The sequence below is a fragment of the Oncorhynchus gorbuscha genome, linkage group LG08 (genome assembly GCF_021184085.1).
Source record: "Oncorhynchus gorbuscha isolate QuinsamMale2020 ecotype Even-year linkage group LG08, OgorEven_v1.0, whole genome shotgun sequence".
Taxonomy (NCBI): Eukaryota; Metazoa; Chordata; class Actinopteri; order Salmoniformes; family Salmonidae; genus Oncorhynchus; species Oncorhynchus gorbuscha.
Window position 1 is genome coordinate 55,615,762 of NC_060180.1, and position 17,766 is coordinate 55,633,527.

At 40.3% G+C, this 17,766-nt stretch overlaps 1 protein-coding gene across 2 annotated transcripts; it reads left to right on the forward strand.

Moving 5' to 3' along the window:
• Nucleotides 1–14,927: 14,927 nt before the first annotated feature.
• LOC124040944 (Krueppel-like factor 4) lies at nt 14,928–17,445 on the forward strand. 2 transcript variants are annotated; one of them, XM_046358066.1, is made up of 3 exons: nt 14,928–15,160; nt 15,338–16,364; nt 16,496–17,445. In XM_046358066.1, the coding sequence occupies exons 1-3, from the start codon at nt 15,068–15,070 to the stop codon at nt 16,669–16,671; spliced, it is 1,296 nt and encodes a 431-aa protein (XP_046214022.1). In that variant the 5' UTR covers nt 14,928–15,067; the 3' UTR covers nt 16,672–17,445. The 2 variants fall into 2 exon arrangements, with proteins under 2 accessions (XP_046214022.1, XP_046214023.1); XM_046358067.1 differs by having other exon boundaries at nt 14,928–15,154.
• Nucleotides 17,446–17,766: the final 321 nt, after the last annotated feature.

Consider the following 17,766-nt stretch of genomic DNA (forward strand, 5'->3'; position numbering starts at 1 on the left):
TTACATTTTTGCACACCTGGATTATACAATATTTGTACTTGCCATAGATTTTCAAGCTTATTTAAGTCAAAACTGTAACTAGGCCAATCAGGAACATTCAATGTTGTCTTGGCAAGAAACTCCAGTGTATATTTGGCCTTTTGTTTTAGGTTCTCCTGCTGAAAGGTGCATTTGTCTGTTTGAAAGCAGACTGAACCAGGTTCATCTAGGATTTTGCCTGTGCTTAGCTCTATTTTTTTAAATAAAAAAATAAAAACTTCCTTGCGGAAGACAAGCATACCCATGACAAGATGCAGCCATCACCATTCTTGAAAATATGAAGAATGGTACAAGGTGATGTGTTGTGTTGATTTTCCCCAAATATGACGCTTTGTATTCTGGACATAAGGTTAATTTCTTTGCCACATTTTTTGCAGTATTACATGCTGACCAGACCGGACACGTCGCGTTCGCGAGCTTTGCAAAATAAATGTACACATGTTATTCAATCATTGCGCGAGAGTCTGTGTAGTAAGGCGCTAAAATAGAACAAGTCCTGCCTCTCAAATCTCCTCATTGGTTTTTGGGAGCATATACCCACGTGGGTGATTGAAAGATTAACTGACGTCCACACTCCAGTCGGTGGTAGTAATGCACCATAAAGTTGGTTGCCAACCGCCATATAAAGCCCAAAGAAGAAAAAGAAGCCTGAAGGAAGGAGGAGAGATGATGAGAAATGAATTCAGTTTACAGTTTTATCTGTGGGTTAATTGTTGGAGTAGAGGACCTTGTGCATTTCAGGTAAAATAACAACCCATGTTTATATCCCAGGACAAATTATCTAGCAACAACAAGCTAGCTAGCTAAATTGCCATAAATGTTTAATGGTTTTCGACCTGTCTGTGGTTCAGAGTTTGTTTTGATATTTCAACCTGCGTGTCCTGATCATGTCTGGGTATATTAAAAAAACATGCGCAATCGCACGAGTGGTTTGGTCAGCATATTACTTTAGTGCATTATTGCAAACAGGATGAATGTTTTGGCATATTTTTATTCTGTATAGGCTTCCTTCTTTTCACACTGTCATTTAGGTTAGTATTGTGGAGTAACTACAATGTTGTTGATCCATCCTAAAATTTCTCCTATCACAGCCATTAAACTCTGTAACTGTAAAGTCACTATTGGCCTTATGGTGAAATCCCTGACCAGTTTCCTTCCTCTCCGGCAACTGAGTTAGAAAGGACACCTGTATCTTCGTAGTGACTGGGTGTATTGATACACCATCCAAAATGAACTTAATAACTGCACCATGCTCAAAGGAATATTCACTGTCTACTTATTTTCAACTTTTACCCATCTACTAACAGGTACCCTTCTTTGTGAGGCATTGTAAAACCTCCCTGGTCTTTGTGGTTGAATCTGTATTTGAAATTCGCTGCTCGACTGAGGGACCATAAAAAAAATAGATGTCATAAAAAAAAACAAGTTAAACACTATTATTGAACACAGCGTGAATCCAACTTATTATGTGACTTGTTAAGCACATTTTTACTGCTGAACATATTTAGGCTTGCCATAACAAAGGGGTTGAATACTTATTGACTCAATACATTTCAGATTTATTTTATTTGATTAATTTGTAAACATTTCTAAAAACATAATTCCACTTTGACATTATGGGGTATTGTGTGTAGACCAGTGTCATCTCAATGTAATACATTTTGAATTCAGGCTGTAACACAACAAAATGTAAAAAAGTCAAGGGGTGTGAATACTTTCTGGAGGCACTGTAGGGAATGTACAAAGTAAAGAGCAAGGATATTGCATAATGTCTAGAGCCAAAGTTAATTGATTGTATCCAGACAACTGCAACACATTAGCTGATATCGAACAATATTAACCTTCTGACTATCATTTCTAAACAATCATTCAATAACACTAGGTTTTTAAAAATGACATAGAGAGGATATCTCGTCAGGCGGCCTGGTGTGTGTTTTATAGCTCTTCGGTTTCCATTAATAGAAAGCCCTATCATTACAAATCGGTTTCTCTTTTGAGAAAAACAGCTGAAAATGTACACCTTTTTCAGTACTGTAATATAATGCACAGTGCAGTGCAGCTGTAGAAACACACTCTCCTCAACCTCCAGGGCATTAACTGATAACCATCACACCAACCATCTCAGTTGCTACAGATGGGTCCGTTTTCAACTAGTAGCTGGCTTGTTCAATGGATAGATTACATTTTGCTTCCCTTTTCAGTAGAAAACATGTTTTCTATGAAGTTGAACATGTGCTCTTTATGACAGAATGTTAAAATTAGGTGAACATTTGTATTTTTTTTAACCAAGATACACTACCCAAAATCAGTGGTGGCCACTGATTGGCTGAATACCCGGGGCTTGAGGTGGTTGGAGTTGTCAACAAATCACCATGACAGAAATATGATGGCAAGTTTTCAAACTACTGGTAGTTTCTTTGAGAAAATATATAAAGTGATCTGTACATTTAAACAACAGCATAAATACGCCTATTTGACTTTTGCATGTCAAAAACCGAATGACCACCGCTGCACATGCTGCCACTGTTTTGAGCAGATTAGATTAAACTATTTAGAACGAGCAGCCAGTTTACGAATGAACGAGTGCACCAGGCAGAACGCAACAAGCATGCATACGCAATAAGTGAAAACACATTATCTAACTGGGGATAACTAGTTAACATAATGTCACAAAACTGGGGATAGCTAGCTAACATAATGTCAAAAAGCATGATGCACTAGCCAGTTAACTTTCATTCTGGAATAACATAATATTTCCGAGTTAGTCAGATATTAGTTTAGCATTACTTGAAATTGGCATGGGAGCTAACTGTCAAGCAAGCTGCTTGTCAAAGATAACTGGATAATTTGACCCCCAAAAATCGACCAAACTATTTCTCAATGTTCCCAACATTTACTGTAACAGGCTAATTAAGTTTTATACTGTTTTAGTCCACATAACACGTCGCCCTGTCACCTACAGTAGAACATGATGAACAACAGGGAAAATAATACAATTGGCCATGCTTTATTTGTCCTACTAGATCTGCAAAGAAAAGGTTCTAGCTTGTGTATCTCTCTGTCCTTAGGCTCTTGTTGGATGTAGTTGTCCTAAACTCCCATGACTGTTATGATTATTTATTTACTTTTTGTTTTGTCACCATCTGTACATGATAGAGCAGATCTAGTCTCACATGTGGAAGTAAGCCGTTTGGCATGAGAGACTCATTGGAGGGAGGAGATTAGAGCAGACCCCGAAGTTCTGACTGAACGGACACACATGTGAGCATCTCAGGATTGCCCATTTACTTTGTGCTGTTATAATTTATCATTTGAAATCCTGTGATTTATTGGCAGTTTCCCCTCATAGCAAATAGCTGGCAACACAATCCAAGCAATCTGCCTCCGTGGGCAGACCACTCCACAAATCTCTTGTTAGCAAACTATAGTGTTGGCAAGTCAGTTAGGGCATCTACTTTGTGCATGACACAAGTCATTTTTCTAACAATTGTTTACAGACAGATTATTTCACTTATCATTCACTGTATCACAATTCCAGTGGGTCATAATTTTACATACACTAAATTGACTGTGCCTTTAAACAGCTTGGAAAATTCAAAAAAATTATGTCATGGCTTTAGAAGCTTATGATAGGCTAATTGACATAATTTGAGTCAATTGGAGGTGTACCTGTGGATGTATTTCAAGGCTTACCTTCAAACTCAGTGATTTTTTGCTTGACATCATGGGAAAATCAAAATAAATCAGCCAAGACCTCAGAAAAAAATATTGTAGACCTCCACAAGTCTGGTTCATCCTTGGGAGCAATTTCCTAATGCCTGAAGGTACCACGTTCATCTGTACAAATAATATTACGCAGGTATAAACAACATGGGACCACGCAGCCGTCATACCTCTCAGGAAGGAGATGCGTTCTGTCTCCTAGAGATGAATGTACTTTGGGGCGAAAAGTGCAAATCAATCCCAGAACAACAGCAAAGGACCTTGTGAAGATGCTGGAGGAAACAGTTACAATATATATCCAGAGTTAAACGAGTCCTATATCGACATAACCTGAAAGGCCGCTCAACAAGGAAGAAACCACTGCTCCAAAACCACCATAAAAATAGACAGACTATGGTTTGCAACTGCACATGGGAACAAAGATTGTAGTTTTTGGAGCAATTTCCTCTGGTCTGATGAAACAAAAATAGAACTGTTTCGCCATAATGACCATCGTTATGTTTGGAGGAAAAAGGGGGGGGGGCTTGCAAGCCGAAGAACACCATCCCTACCGTGAAGCACGGGGGGTGGCAGCATCATGTTGTGGGGGGGGGCTTTGCTTCAGGAGGGACTGGTGCACTTCGCAAAGTAGATGGCATCATGAGGATGGAAAATTATGTGGATATATTGAAGCAACATCTCAAGACATCAGTCAGGAAGTTAAAGCTTGGTCGCAAATGGGTCTTTCAAATGGAGAATGACCCCAAGCATACTTCAAAAGTTGTGGCAAATGGATTAAGGACAACAAAGTCAAGGTATTGGAGTGGCCATCACAAAGCCCTGACCTCAATCCTATAGAAAATTTGTGGACAGAACTGAAAAGCATGTGCGAGCAAGGAGGCCTAGAAACCTGACTCAGTTACGGCAACTCTGTGAGGAGGAATGGGCCAAAATTCACCCAACTTATTGTGGGAAGCTTGTGGAAGGCTACCCAAAACATTTGACCCAAGTTAAAAAATGTAAGTAATGCTACCAAATACCAATTGAGTGTATGTAAAATTCTGACCCATTGGGAATGTGATGAAATAAATAAAAGCTGAAATAAATCATTCTCTCTACTATTATTCTGACATTTCACATTCTTAAAATGAAGTGGTGATCCTAACTGACCTAAAAAAGGGATTTTTTTACTAGGATTACATTTCAGGAATTGTGGAAAAACTGAGTTTAAATGTATTTGGCTAAGGTGTGTGGAAACGTCCGACTTCAACTGTATACAGTATCAGTCAAAAGCTTGGACACACCTACTCATTCCAGGGTTTTTCTTTGTTTTTACTATTTTCTACATTGTAGAATAATTGTGAAGATATCAAAACTATGAAATAGCACATATTGAATCATGTAGTAACCAAAAAAGTGTTCAACAAATATTTTAGATTCTTAAAAGTAGCCACCCTTTGCCTTGATGACAGCTTTGCACACTCTTGGCATTCTCTAAACCAGTTTCCTTAGGAATGCTTTTCCAACAGTCTTGAAGGTGTTCCCACATATGCTGAGCAGTTGTTGGCTGCTTTTCCTTTACTCTGTGGTCAAACTCATCCCAAACCATCTCAATTGGGTTGAGGTCGGGTGATTGTTGAGGCCAGGCCATCTGATGCAGCAATCCATCACTCTCCTTGGTCAAATAGCCTTTACACAGCCTGGAGGTGTGTTTTGGGTCCTGTTGAAAAACATATGATATTCCCACTAAGCGCTAACCAGATGGGATGGAGTATCGCTGCAGAATGCTGTGGTAGTTAAGTGTGCCTTGAATTCCATCACACCTCCTCCATGCTTCATGGTCGGAACCACACGTGCGGAGATCATGCGCTCACCTACTCTTTATCGCAGAAAGACACGGCGGTTGGAACCAAAAAACTCAAATTTGGACTCATCAGACCAAAGGACAGATTTCCACCGGTCTGTTTCTTGGACAAAGCAAGTCTCTTCTCATTATTGGTGTCCTTTAGTAGTTGTTTCTTTGCAGCAATTCGGCCATGAAGGCCTGATTCATGCAGTCTTCTCTGAACAGTCGATGTTGTAATGTGTCTGTTACTTGTACTCTGTGAAGCATTTATTTGGGCTACAATCTGAGGTGCAGTTAACTCTAATGAACTTATCCTCTGCAGCAGAGGTAACTATGTCTTCATTTCCTGTGGCGGTCCTCATGAGAGCCTATTTCATCATAGAGCTTGATGAACCTTTCAAAGTTCTTCACATTTTCTGGATTGACAGCTCTTCATGTCTTAAAGTAAAGACAGACGGTCTTTAAAATGTACTCTATTCATGGAATGACCCAGCTACTGTATTTCAAGGATAATTAGATTTTAGACAATAACCATGACAATCCATGACAATAACACAAAATGGAACATTGTTGTTGTGCTGTGTGAGTTTTCTATGGAAATGCCAAGTCTGCAGACAGACAAAAAGCTACTTGTTTAGATCCAGGTCATAAATGTTTTTTCCTGATGTATTTCAGTTTTAACAACTGAAATTAATGCAGTATTTTCATGGAGTCAAGAGGCCTAAGCAGAAAAAGAAAGTGGCTGAAGTTTTGAAAGCCAGATAGAGCATTGCATTTTAGCAGAGACTCCAGTTAGTGACACAATCTTTCTTTTGCGCGACTAAATTCTTACTGCAGCAGTAGAATATGAAAAGCTGTAGAACAGATAGGAGAACAAATCATGTTTTTTTCCAGGTATTTCCCCCATTGTTAGTAAGTAGGAGAGCAAGGAGGCCTGAAGCAGGTCCTCTTGGGCTGTCTTTTTGACCCCAGACAGATGCAGACACACAGAGAGACGGTTTTGTGTCCCCAGACAACGGTTCATACAGAGCCGGCAAGGGCAATTACATCCCAGGACAAAGGACCCAAGAGGGGGATGAGTGACTGAGAACAGGACCCTGGCTGGGTCAGGGGCCACCAGGAGCCAGTGAAAGCAGCAGAATGTAAAACTCTGTGGAAATAGATGGACATCCCTGAAAAACCACTGTGCAAAGAGACAGTGAAGGCCAAGTCATCCCAACCCCCACCCCATCTCCACCTCATAATATCAGTGTGAAACTACCAGCTGAGAGCAAACATCCCTACTCCTAAAGCCTTCCGCATGCTTCAGTTCAGCTGAATGATTGTGCTCACATACTCCCGAGTGTGCCTAGTATACACCCTTAAAAGACATTCGCTTGAAAAACAAGAAAAAACTGCAATAATGCAGTTTGTCCATCTTGAGATGCTGTAGCCAGTATACACTTCCTCAAAATAGTCTGAATTAATCTAAAATACCTCAAGAAATCTGTCATTCATTTTGACGTTTTTTGTTTGCCGGGAAGAGCTTAGTCACGCAATTTGCTTGGTGCAGTATTTCTCAAGTAACATTTTTTTTACATTAAAACAATTTCTCGTTGAATGACAACCAACACTTCATTAAAAATCCCTACTGTTGACCAATCACAGACGACGTGGCGTAGACTTCAGCTGTTTTGAATGGGAAACATGCGGACGCCTTTATCCTGCTCTGTCTCAGTGAAGCAGTGTTTCTGTTCCTCCTCACCCCCAGTAGTCATCGTTATAATGGTAAACTGCTACTGGAAACTGTTAAGTATCCTGATCTTATTAAGTGTGAACTAGAAATTTGTTAGCACTCAATACTACAAAAACACTTTATACATGCCGGGTACTATACTGAACAAGAATAGAAATGCAACATGTAAAGCTTATTTCTCTCAAATTGTGTACACAAATTTGTTTACATTCCTGTTAGTGAGCATTTCTCATATGCCAAGATAATCCATCTACCTGACAGGTGTGGCATATCAAGAAACGGATAAAACACATGATCATTACACAGGTGCACCTTGTGCTGGGGGACAATAAAAGGCCATTCTAAAATGTGCAGTTTTGTCACACAACACAATGCCGCAGATGTCTGAAGTTTTGAGTTAGTGTGCAATTGGCATGCTGACTCTAGGAATGTCCGCCAAAGCTGTTGGCAGAGAATTGAATGTTAATTTATCTACCATAAACTGCCTCCAATGTTGTTTTAGAGAATTTGGCAGTACGTCCAACCAGCTTCACAACCGCAGACCAAGTATAACCACGACAGCCCAGGACATCCACATCTGGCTTCTTCACCTGCGGGATCATCTGATGGGGTTGCTGAGGAGTATTTCTGTCTGTAATAAAGCCATTTTGATTGGCTGTGCTTGGCTCCCCAGTGGGTGGGCCTGGCTGCCAAGTGGGTGGTCCCAAGCCCTCCAAGACCCACCCATGGCTGCACCCCTGCCCAGTCATGTGAAATACATAGATTAGGGCCTAATGAATTTATTTCAATTGACTGATTTCCTTATATGAACTGTAACTCAGTAAAACCTTTTAAATTATTGCATGTTGCGTTTATATTTTTGTTCAGTATAGATAGTTAGGGGTTTGATAAACACATTTTTTAAATGTACTAGATGTTCACAGAAAGCCAGCAGGTTCCAGCACAGTCCAGACAACAGACTATTTAACAAAGCAGGCGTGTGCACTCAGGAAGAGCTGAATTACTGATTACCAAGTCAGCCAACCGGCCACTTCCCAGCCAGTGTTATTACTTTTCTTTTCCCATGATTATTCCAAGATTCTGTATTTGTTCCTACTTCCTCTCTTCTTGACCAATGGCCTCACCTCCTTTGATATATCAGAAAAGGTAACGCTTCTGTGTGGCTTTTTCATGTCATGCAAAGCAGCGTATTTATATTAGATAGTGTGGGTTTTCCCTCTGCTTCTGTGATGGAGGATAATTACTAGTGACTGGAGTCACCAGATTAGATTGTAATTGATTTGTCAAAGTGCCTGAGTGAAACTACAGGAAGACAAACAGAACAGTGGGAAAGACAAACAGAACAGTGGGAAAAGAGGGGGAAGAAGAAGAAATACAGACTACAGCATGTCCCAACCACTTCTAGGTTACTATTATCATGCATCAAAGAGAGAGAAGAAGGATGTAGGATGGTCTAATGACCCACACAACACACCATGATGAAAGGACCAACAACATTTTAAATATGTTCAAATTAAAATATATTTTAAAAGGTTTCCGAAGCGAAACAGGACAACAATCAGTAAAAATCTCTAATTGTGTGCTCTGTCCTGAGACTGTTGGGGTGGGGGGGTATCTAGGCAGGCTGCTGTGCTTTGTCCCCACACACAAACACACACACACAATAACCCACGAACACACACTAGTAACCTGTGTCTGTTTCTCTCAATCTAGCAGACAGGTCTGTTGGCTCCTGGTTGGGACATTTAACCAGTCATGTGGTGATTGAGATCTCGTCTCAAGTCTTTTCTCCTCTGGCCTTTGTTATTGTCAAGTCTCCTTCAGGAGACAGAGAAGAGAAGCCTTCTAGGCTTGTTCAGACAGATAACATGGACAGCAGGCTAAGAGAAGATGGATCAGGAAAGCGGGCAGTGATGGTGGGCACAAATATTTACTTGGTCACATGAACACACTTTTGCCCAAACAGGGAGGTGTCTCCCCATGGTCCATGGATGGGGTAAAAAAGAGTGATATGGCTGCCAAGGATTGTACAGTAACCTTAACTACTGCTGTACGGGAATCAACCTCCATATTGCTGAGACAGCGTGATATTTGATTCGATTTTGAACAGACACGGTCCATCTGTCTTAGTTTGTGATGACTGACAGTCATGTGGTAGAGAGGGTGAACCAATTACAGGGCAGAATGCTGAGTGATTCAAAAAGAAAAGGTGGTCATCACCAATCAGAGAAGACGTGGAGTCGATTCTGCAGAATGTATGTGACTAAACCAAAAAATATTTGATAAAGCCACAATGTGTAATCTTGACAGTTGTCTTTGGGTGTGGAACAGATCTACAGTGCATTCAGAAAGTATTCAGACCCCTTGACTTTTTCCACATTTTGTTACGTTACAGCCTTATTCTAAAAGATTTTTAAAAATCTACACAAAATACCCCATAATGACAAACCAAAAACAGGTTTTTAGAAATGCTTGCAAATGTATAAAAAAATTAAAATTGAAATATTACATTTACATAAGCATTCAGACCCTTTACTCAATACTTTCTGAAGGACCTTTGGTACTGATTACAGCCTCGAGTCTTCTTGGGTAAGACGCTACAAGCTTGGAACACCTGTATTTGGGGAGTTTCTTCCCATTCTTCTCTGCAGATTCTCTCAAACTCTGTCAGGTTTGATGGGGAGCGTCTCTGCACAGCTATTTTCAGCTGTTCAATCGGGTTCAAGTCTGGGCTCTGGCTGGGCCACTCAAGGACATTCAGAGACTTGTCCAGAAGCCACTCCTGCATTGTCTTGGCTGTGTGCTTAGGATTGTTGTTCTGTTGGAAGGTGAACCTTCGCCCCAGTCTGAGGTCCTGAGCGCTCTGGAGCAGGTTTTCATCAAGGATCTCTCAGTACTTTGCTCCGTTCATCTTTGCTTCGATCCTGACTAAAAATGAAAAACAATCCCCACAGCATTTCTGCTGTGAATAATTTCTGCCACCACCATGCTTCACTGTCGGGATGGTGCCAGGTTTCCTCCAGACGTGACGCTTGGCATTCAGGACAAACAGTTCAATCTTGGTTTCATCAGACCAGAGAATCTTCTTTCACATGGTCTGAGAGTCCTTTAGGTGCCTTTTGGCAAACTCCAAGAGGGCTGTCATGTGCCTTCTACGGATGAGTGGCTTCCGTCTGGCCACTCTACCATAAAGGCTTGATTGGTGGAGTGCTGCAGAGATGGTTGTCCTTCTGGAAAGCTGTCCCATCGACACAGAGGAACTCTGGAGCTCTGTCTGAGTGACCATCGGGTTCTTGTTCACCTCCCTGTCCAAGGCCCTTATCCTCCAATTGCTCAGTTGAGTCTCCAGCAAGAGTCTTGGTGGTTCCAAACTTCTTACATTTAATAATGATGGGGGCCATTGTGTTCTTGGGGACCTTCAATGCTGGAAAAAAATGTTTGTGCCTCGACACAATCCTGTTTCAAAGCTCTACGGACAATTCCTTCGACCTCATGGCTTGATTTTTGCTCCCCATGCACTGTCAACTGTGGGACCTTATATATACTGTAGACAGGTGTGTGGCTTTCCAAATCATCTCCAATCAATTGCATTTACCACAGGTGGATTTCAATCAAGTTGTAGAAAGATCTCAAGAATGATCATAGGAAACAGGATGCACGTGAGCTCAATTTCGAGTCTCATAGCATTGGGTCTGAATACTTATGTAAATAAGTTATTTCTGATTTTAAATTTTTAATAAATTTACATTTCATTTTTAAAACAACAGTTTTTGCTTTGTCATAATGGGGTATTGTGTGTAGATTGATGAGGAAAATAAATTATTCGATCAACTTTAGAATAAGGCTGTAAGTAACAAAATGTGGAAAAAGACAAGCGGTCTGAATTCTTTCCGAATGCACTGTTCCTTGCCATTTGAATTTAATTAATGCTACGATGCCTTTCTTTAACTCCCATTTGTAAAACACATTTATCAGCAACAGATCCTGCATGATTAAAGAACCTTTTCATATATACTCATTAGTAGAAACATTACATCCAATTCAATTTTCCAAATCTGGTCAAAATAAATGCATCATATACAAAGCCCATTGAAACTGCGCTGTGGTGTGAATGCAAAAACGCCAGTGTGTGGTGTGAATGCAAAAACGCCAGTGTGTGGTGTGAATGCAAAAACGCCAGTGTGTGGTGTGAATGCAAAAACGCCAGTGTGTGGTGTGAATGCAAAAACGCCAGTGTGTGGTGTGAATGCAAAAACGCCAGTGTGTGGTGTGAATGCAAAAACGCCAGTGTGTGGTGTGAATGCAAAAACGCCAGTGTGTGGTGTGAATGCAAAAACGCCAGTGTGTGGTGTGAATGCAAAAACGCCAGTGTGTGGTGTGAATGCAAAAACGCCAGTGTGTGGTGTGAATGCAAAAACGCCAGTGTGTGGTGTGAATGCAAAAACGCCAGTGTGTGGTGTGAATGCAAAAACGCCAGTGTGTGGTGTGAATGCAAAAACGCCAGTGTGTGGTGTGAATGCAAAAACGCCAGTGTGTGGTGTGAATGCAAAAACGCCAGTGTGTGGTGTGAATGCAAAAACGCCAGTGTGTGGTGTGAATGCAAAAACGCCAGTGTGTGGTGTGAATGCAAAAACGCCAGTGTGTGGTGTGAATGCAAAAACGCCAGTGTGTGGTGTGAATGCAAAAACGCCAGTGTGTGGTGTGAATGCAAAAACGCCAGTGTGTGGTGTGAATGCAAAAACGCCAGTGTGTGGTGTGAATGCAAAAACGCCAGTGTGTGGTGTGAATGTAGTCTAGTCTGCAAAAAAACATGTATCTTTTGACATAAACCCATTTGTGTAAACAACAGGTCTACTGTACATGTCTGACCATATCATGAGTGTGGACCACTCACCGTCGTTTTTGTAAACTCAATAAAACGTCAACTACTTCAGAGTGCTGAAAGATCTGATTGAATGGTTGTCCATATTTTACAAATGTTTGCGTTTAACTTTTTTGTTTTTAGAAGCAAAAATGTTTGTCTAGAGTATCTGTTTGTCAACTCCGTCAGTGGCGTGTCAATTCTATTACTGACGGCTAACCTCCATAAGATGTTTTTGGTCAAAATTCTGAAAAAATATTGTCATTACTGTTCTGCAACATATGTTTAAACATTGAAGTATTTTCTATGCTAGACCTAGTGGATAATGTTTGCTTTATACATATTGTTTCTGTGTTCTAAATCTGGCAGACCCCCGCGAAACTGCGCTATGCCACTGGGACCACACCTGTGTGGAAACAAATCATACTTTTCCAGGACCTCTGTTATGTTATTTTGCAAGCTAAAACTTATCATCACAATAATATGTCAATGTGAGATATGGTTTAGGTTATTGAATAATTACAGTCCATAGAGAACAAGACGATGTTTGTATTGAGCTGCTTGCAAAATAACAAATTAAGTCCCATCGTAGATTTCCTTGTGAGTAAAATGAAATATATCCACGAAGGTAGGCCATGGCACTGTCTGCTAAACGGAAATCTTCATAATTGTTTATAAAACAGAAGGATACTTACTCTCTTTGAACAGGGAGAAATACAAAAGGAGAAACGTGACCCTACCAGCCATTCTTATCTTAATTTATATTTGTCCGAGATGTCTTGGGCTGATATTGTATTTGATAATACAAGATAGGATTTAGCTTTCTATTTTTGTTCATTTAAATCTAGAAATATACACTTTAGAATAGGCTGGTAGAAGTTATATCATGAACATCGTCAACAATTGGTTTCGTTTTGGTTGACATTGAGCCAAAACATAAAAACGGCTATCTGCTGGACATGAAATTGCCTGGTTGAGTCTGTATGACACCGTAAAAAAGAAAGCACGTGCGAGCGCATGTGTAATAGGCGCGCAGGGAGAGTGAAAGTGAAGGGGAAAAGTCCAGTTTTTCCTCAGGAAACTAACTCCATTTCCACTTGGCTCCAGACACAACCGTTACTCTGGAGTCTGATTTGCGTAGGACGTTTAAAAATAACGGGGTATAAAGGCATGGTCACACATAGGAGGAATTGGGCAGTCCACTCCGCACATGAGCTCTAGATAGGTTATGAGTCTCTGGTTTAAAGATGATTCACACATATCTCTTAATCATAATGTTTTTTTTTTCAATTAGAAACTCCTTATTGTATGTTTAATGTAGTCTATTTAATATATAGATATATAGATAGCGTGGTGGTGCATGGCACTTGAAGCACAACTTTAGCTGTTCAACAAAAGTTTCACAGATTTCTTATGCAGCTGGTCACATCATATTGAACATAAGACACTATTTGTTGAATTTCTCTTTAAACTGTATATTTCCAGGTTTTTAAAAAACGATTAAAAAAACGTTCTTATATTTATACAAACACCTACATATTTATACAATTCAACCTTGTCATCAGGGTGGCGAGCCTCGCAGCAGATGTTTCAACCACCTGTAAAATGCTCTACGCGCCAAGCACCTTGATGTGCATAATAATCAAGCCAACGAATGGGCTTGTTTATGTAAAGGTCATTAACACACGTGTACACTAACCGCTTTGTCTACCGTCAGGATTAACACATTGTATCGATGGCCCTGTTAATGGCACACGTTCACACATTTCTAATTGTTTAAATGTTAAACAACTAGTGGATCACGTTGAGACAAATGAATGGTATTAGGCCTAGCCATAGATTGTCAAATCTTTGCAAGAACATGTCACAGAGGGGTGAAACGAAACTCGAGAATTAGCTGGATATTTAACTTTCAAAAGAATGCATTCAACAGTTGTTCCACTTAACTTTTTAAACACTTGAAATATGTATTTTTGAGTGGTCTAATTTAGAAGACCATACTGTCATATTGAAGTTTAGAAACGTTAGAAACATGATTTCAGATCAATTGTATCAGATCAATTCTCCGATTATTGAACGAATTGCATAGCAGGTTCGCACAGGGTGAGTGTCGCCCCCTTCGGTTATACATGATGGAATCTTATGCGGAGCGGTTGGGTTTGTTTTGGCAAGGTCTCAAAAGGACTTGGTTTTGAGTGGGAAAGCAAAGGGAACAAGGATTCAAACGAATATCAATACATATACACGTAGGACACATCTCCTTATAATATATAATATGGTGTCAATAATACGGTGTCAATAATATTCTACTAGAATATGGTTATTACATGATTATTATTATTGACTAATCATTTAATTGAAATATGAGTGTAGATTTGCAATTGTTGCAATTGTACAAGGTGTACTTCACAAATCATAATGACAAAATAAACTTGGCTTTGTAAAAATGTAATATCATGACAGCTTTATCTGCAGTAAAACTTACTGAAAAGAACGTGTGCTATATGCCCCCATGCAACCTTTCTTCTATTTAATTAAGCCCAACATCCTATGGCTTTTACTAAATAATATTTTGATATTTTGTAAGACTTTAAAAATGCATTTCGCTAATTCAGACACTGGTATTTGGTGGCAATACAGGACATGTAAAATAGTAGTTAGCCTACCTCAACACTTCACCCTATTGGTCGACAGGTGAGACACCCCCGCAAAGTCCTCCCAGTACTGGCTATAAACAAGCTGGCTCTAGTCATCAGGACTTACATCGTTTGACTTGGATCGCAACCCATCGTGTCGTTAGATGTTTTGGGGGTAAATCGGACAGTTTCGTTTGGTTTACTGCATTTGGACAGGAGTAAAAGGTTGAATATAATAACATTTTGCAATGGCTCTTGCTGATGCGATGCTGCAGTCGATTACTACGTTTTCCAGCAGTCCGACTATGGAGGAGAAGCAGTCTGCAATATTCCATGTAAGTGTACGTTGTTCTATGCCATTTCTTCAGCTGAAATTTGCTGAATTTTTTTAAATGTAATTTGGATAGCCTATTGTATGTATAGCCTATTACACACATAAAAAATATACAACTGTTTCGGAAAGAGGTTCTTGACTGAAACAATATTTGAATGCCAATTTCGTTTTATTTGCATTATAGGACTGGAAAGTTGATGGTTGCCATACCAGCGCAACAGGTGACGATTTGAAATCCCAGATCGAAGTGGAGTTCAGTATTGTTGAATCACCTGCGGTGACCAGAGATGAAGACGACCTGGGGAAATTCTTGGATTTAGAGTTCATTTTATCCAACACCATTGGATCTGAAAGTGGAACCAATAACAACTTATCTTCTCAGCAGGCTTACTCCTACTCACTGCCTGAGTCCCCGGAAAGCTGCAGCACAGGGCATGACAGTGAGGGCTCTCAATTTACACCCAACGCATACGGCAGCAGGAATTTCAACACAAGTCCTGGACACAGTCTGGTAGCCGAGCTGCTGACCCCCGAGATGAACTTTCATAGCGACTTACTGCTAGACTACAGCCTGAAACAGCCTGCCACGGACAGGCCGGAGTATACTGAACTGCATGCCCTGAACACAGCCCCTGCCACTGCAGTGCACTTTGAACTGACTAACTCTCATCCCATGGGATATAAAATAAAGACTGAAACCACTGAGCAGTCGTGCATGATGGCAGGTGACTTTATGGGACACACGTATGAACAGAAACACATGCGTTCCATGCACACAGCGTTCGCGCACCATCAACATGCTGCTCAGGGGTTTGCATCTCACGACATGCAACAGAGTGTGTCCCGAGACGGGATGGGGCGCAAAGACTGTCACTTGGCAGAGATTAGCTCTCATCGCCAGGATTCTCACATGGCACACCCGCAACAGTATGCCCCATATCCACCACAGTACGCCCATCACCAAGGTGAGCAACAGCACTGGATGTTTAGAGAGCCCATGCGGGTGCACCATCCGTCCATGCCGGGGGTGATATTGACACCACCATCATCGCCACTTTTGGAGTTCTACGCACCAGAAGATAGCAAACCCAAACGGGGCCGCAGGTCTTGGGCGAGAAAACGAACCGCGACGCACAGCTGTGAATTCCCTGGATGTGGGAAGACTTACACCAAGAGTTCCCATCTAAAGGCTCACATGCGAACACACACAGGTAATTATATTTTTCATTTTATATATTTTTCATTGATATCTGCTATGTTGTAAAAAAAAAAATGTTAGCCCCGTTTTTCTAATGATTTCCAACAACATGTAGCTTACCTGTATTTTCTTTGTTATCCATAGGCGAGAAGCCATACCATTGCAATTGGGAAGGCTGCGGGTGGAAATTCGCGAGGTCTGACGAGCTGACGCGTCATTATAGAAAGCACACCGGTCACAGGCCTTTCCAGTGCCACTTGTGCGAGAGGGCATTCTCGCGCTCCGATCACCTTGCGCTGCACATGAAGAGGCACATGTAAACAGAGAAAGTTGGACTTTCAGCGTTCTATTTTTGTATCATGGCGCATGACATGTAAATGCTTGTACATATTATCATTATATTCTAAATTATGGTAGTACAGTATTTAATTAAGGAGAAGAATAGCCTTTCTTGCTTGCTCTTCTATTTATGAGTGTTGGTGACTGCTGATGGTTGCTATTTTTGGCTTTTGAATTAAAACACTGAACAAGGGCAGGACCCAATATGTCTTTACATACTGTACATGTTAAAGCCCATCTATCACTTATGCCCACTGCATCATTTTGATACTTTCACATCAGGTCAGGGTTTTTCCTTTTTTGTTGCTTATTATAAGAAACACCATTATTTTTTTCTGTGGTTTTCTATACAATAAAATATGATGTACATTTAAAAACACTTTTTTCTATTTAATAGTGTGAAAGCTTATTATGCTTCTCAAAGTGCTCTTAACTAAATCAGGCACTAAACATGGCTTTTCAATGTTTTATACATTTTGTTTAAATAATAATGCTAAAGTTGTATGGAAATATTGTCCGAAAACTGTACTAGATATACTTGAAGTTCTGGGCAAAATATTTTTTAAAGTATACTTGTAAGGGCAATGCATTATCATTCTTGGACAGCAACAAATTGTGTTTTACTCTGTAAGAGCAATACCTCTTAATTCGGATACTTTAAACTGCATCAAAGCAAATATTGTTTTGTAAAATCACCAAGACAAAGTGTTAAAAGAGTTCTGTGTTTTATGAAAATAAAATGATATGAAAATAAATAATTGTTTTTCTTTTTCATTTAACATGAATAGTGTTCACATTACAGTATCCAACAAAGGTCTGGCCCAGAAATGGATCTAGTATGAGAGAAGCGGTCCGACCCTTAGCACATGGGTGTTGTTCTCTACTTCTCTCACATATCTGAATTCAAAATGAGGAAACCAAAATATGTGTGGCTCTTTAGATTGATATCTTACACTCTTAGAAAAACAAGTGCCATCTAGAACCTAAAACAGTTATTCTGCTGTCCCCATAGGAAAACCCTTTGATGAACCCTTTTTCTTTCCAAGTAGAACCCTTTTGGCGTCCATGTAGAACCT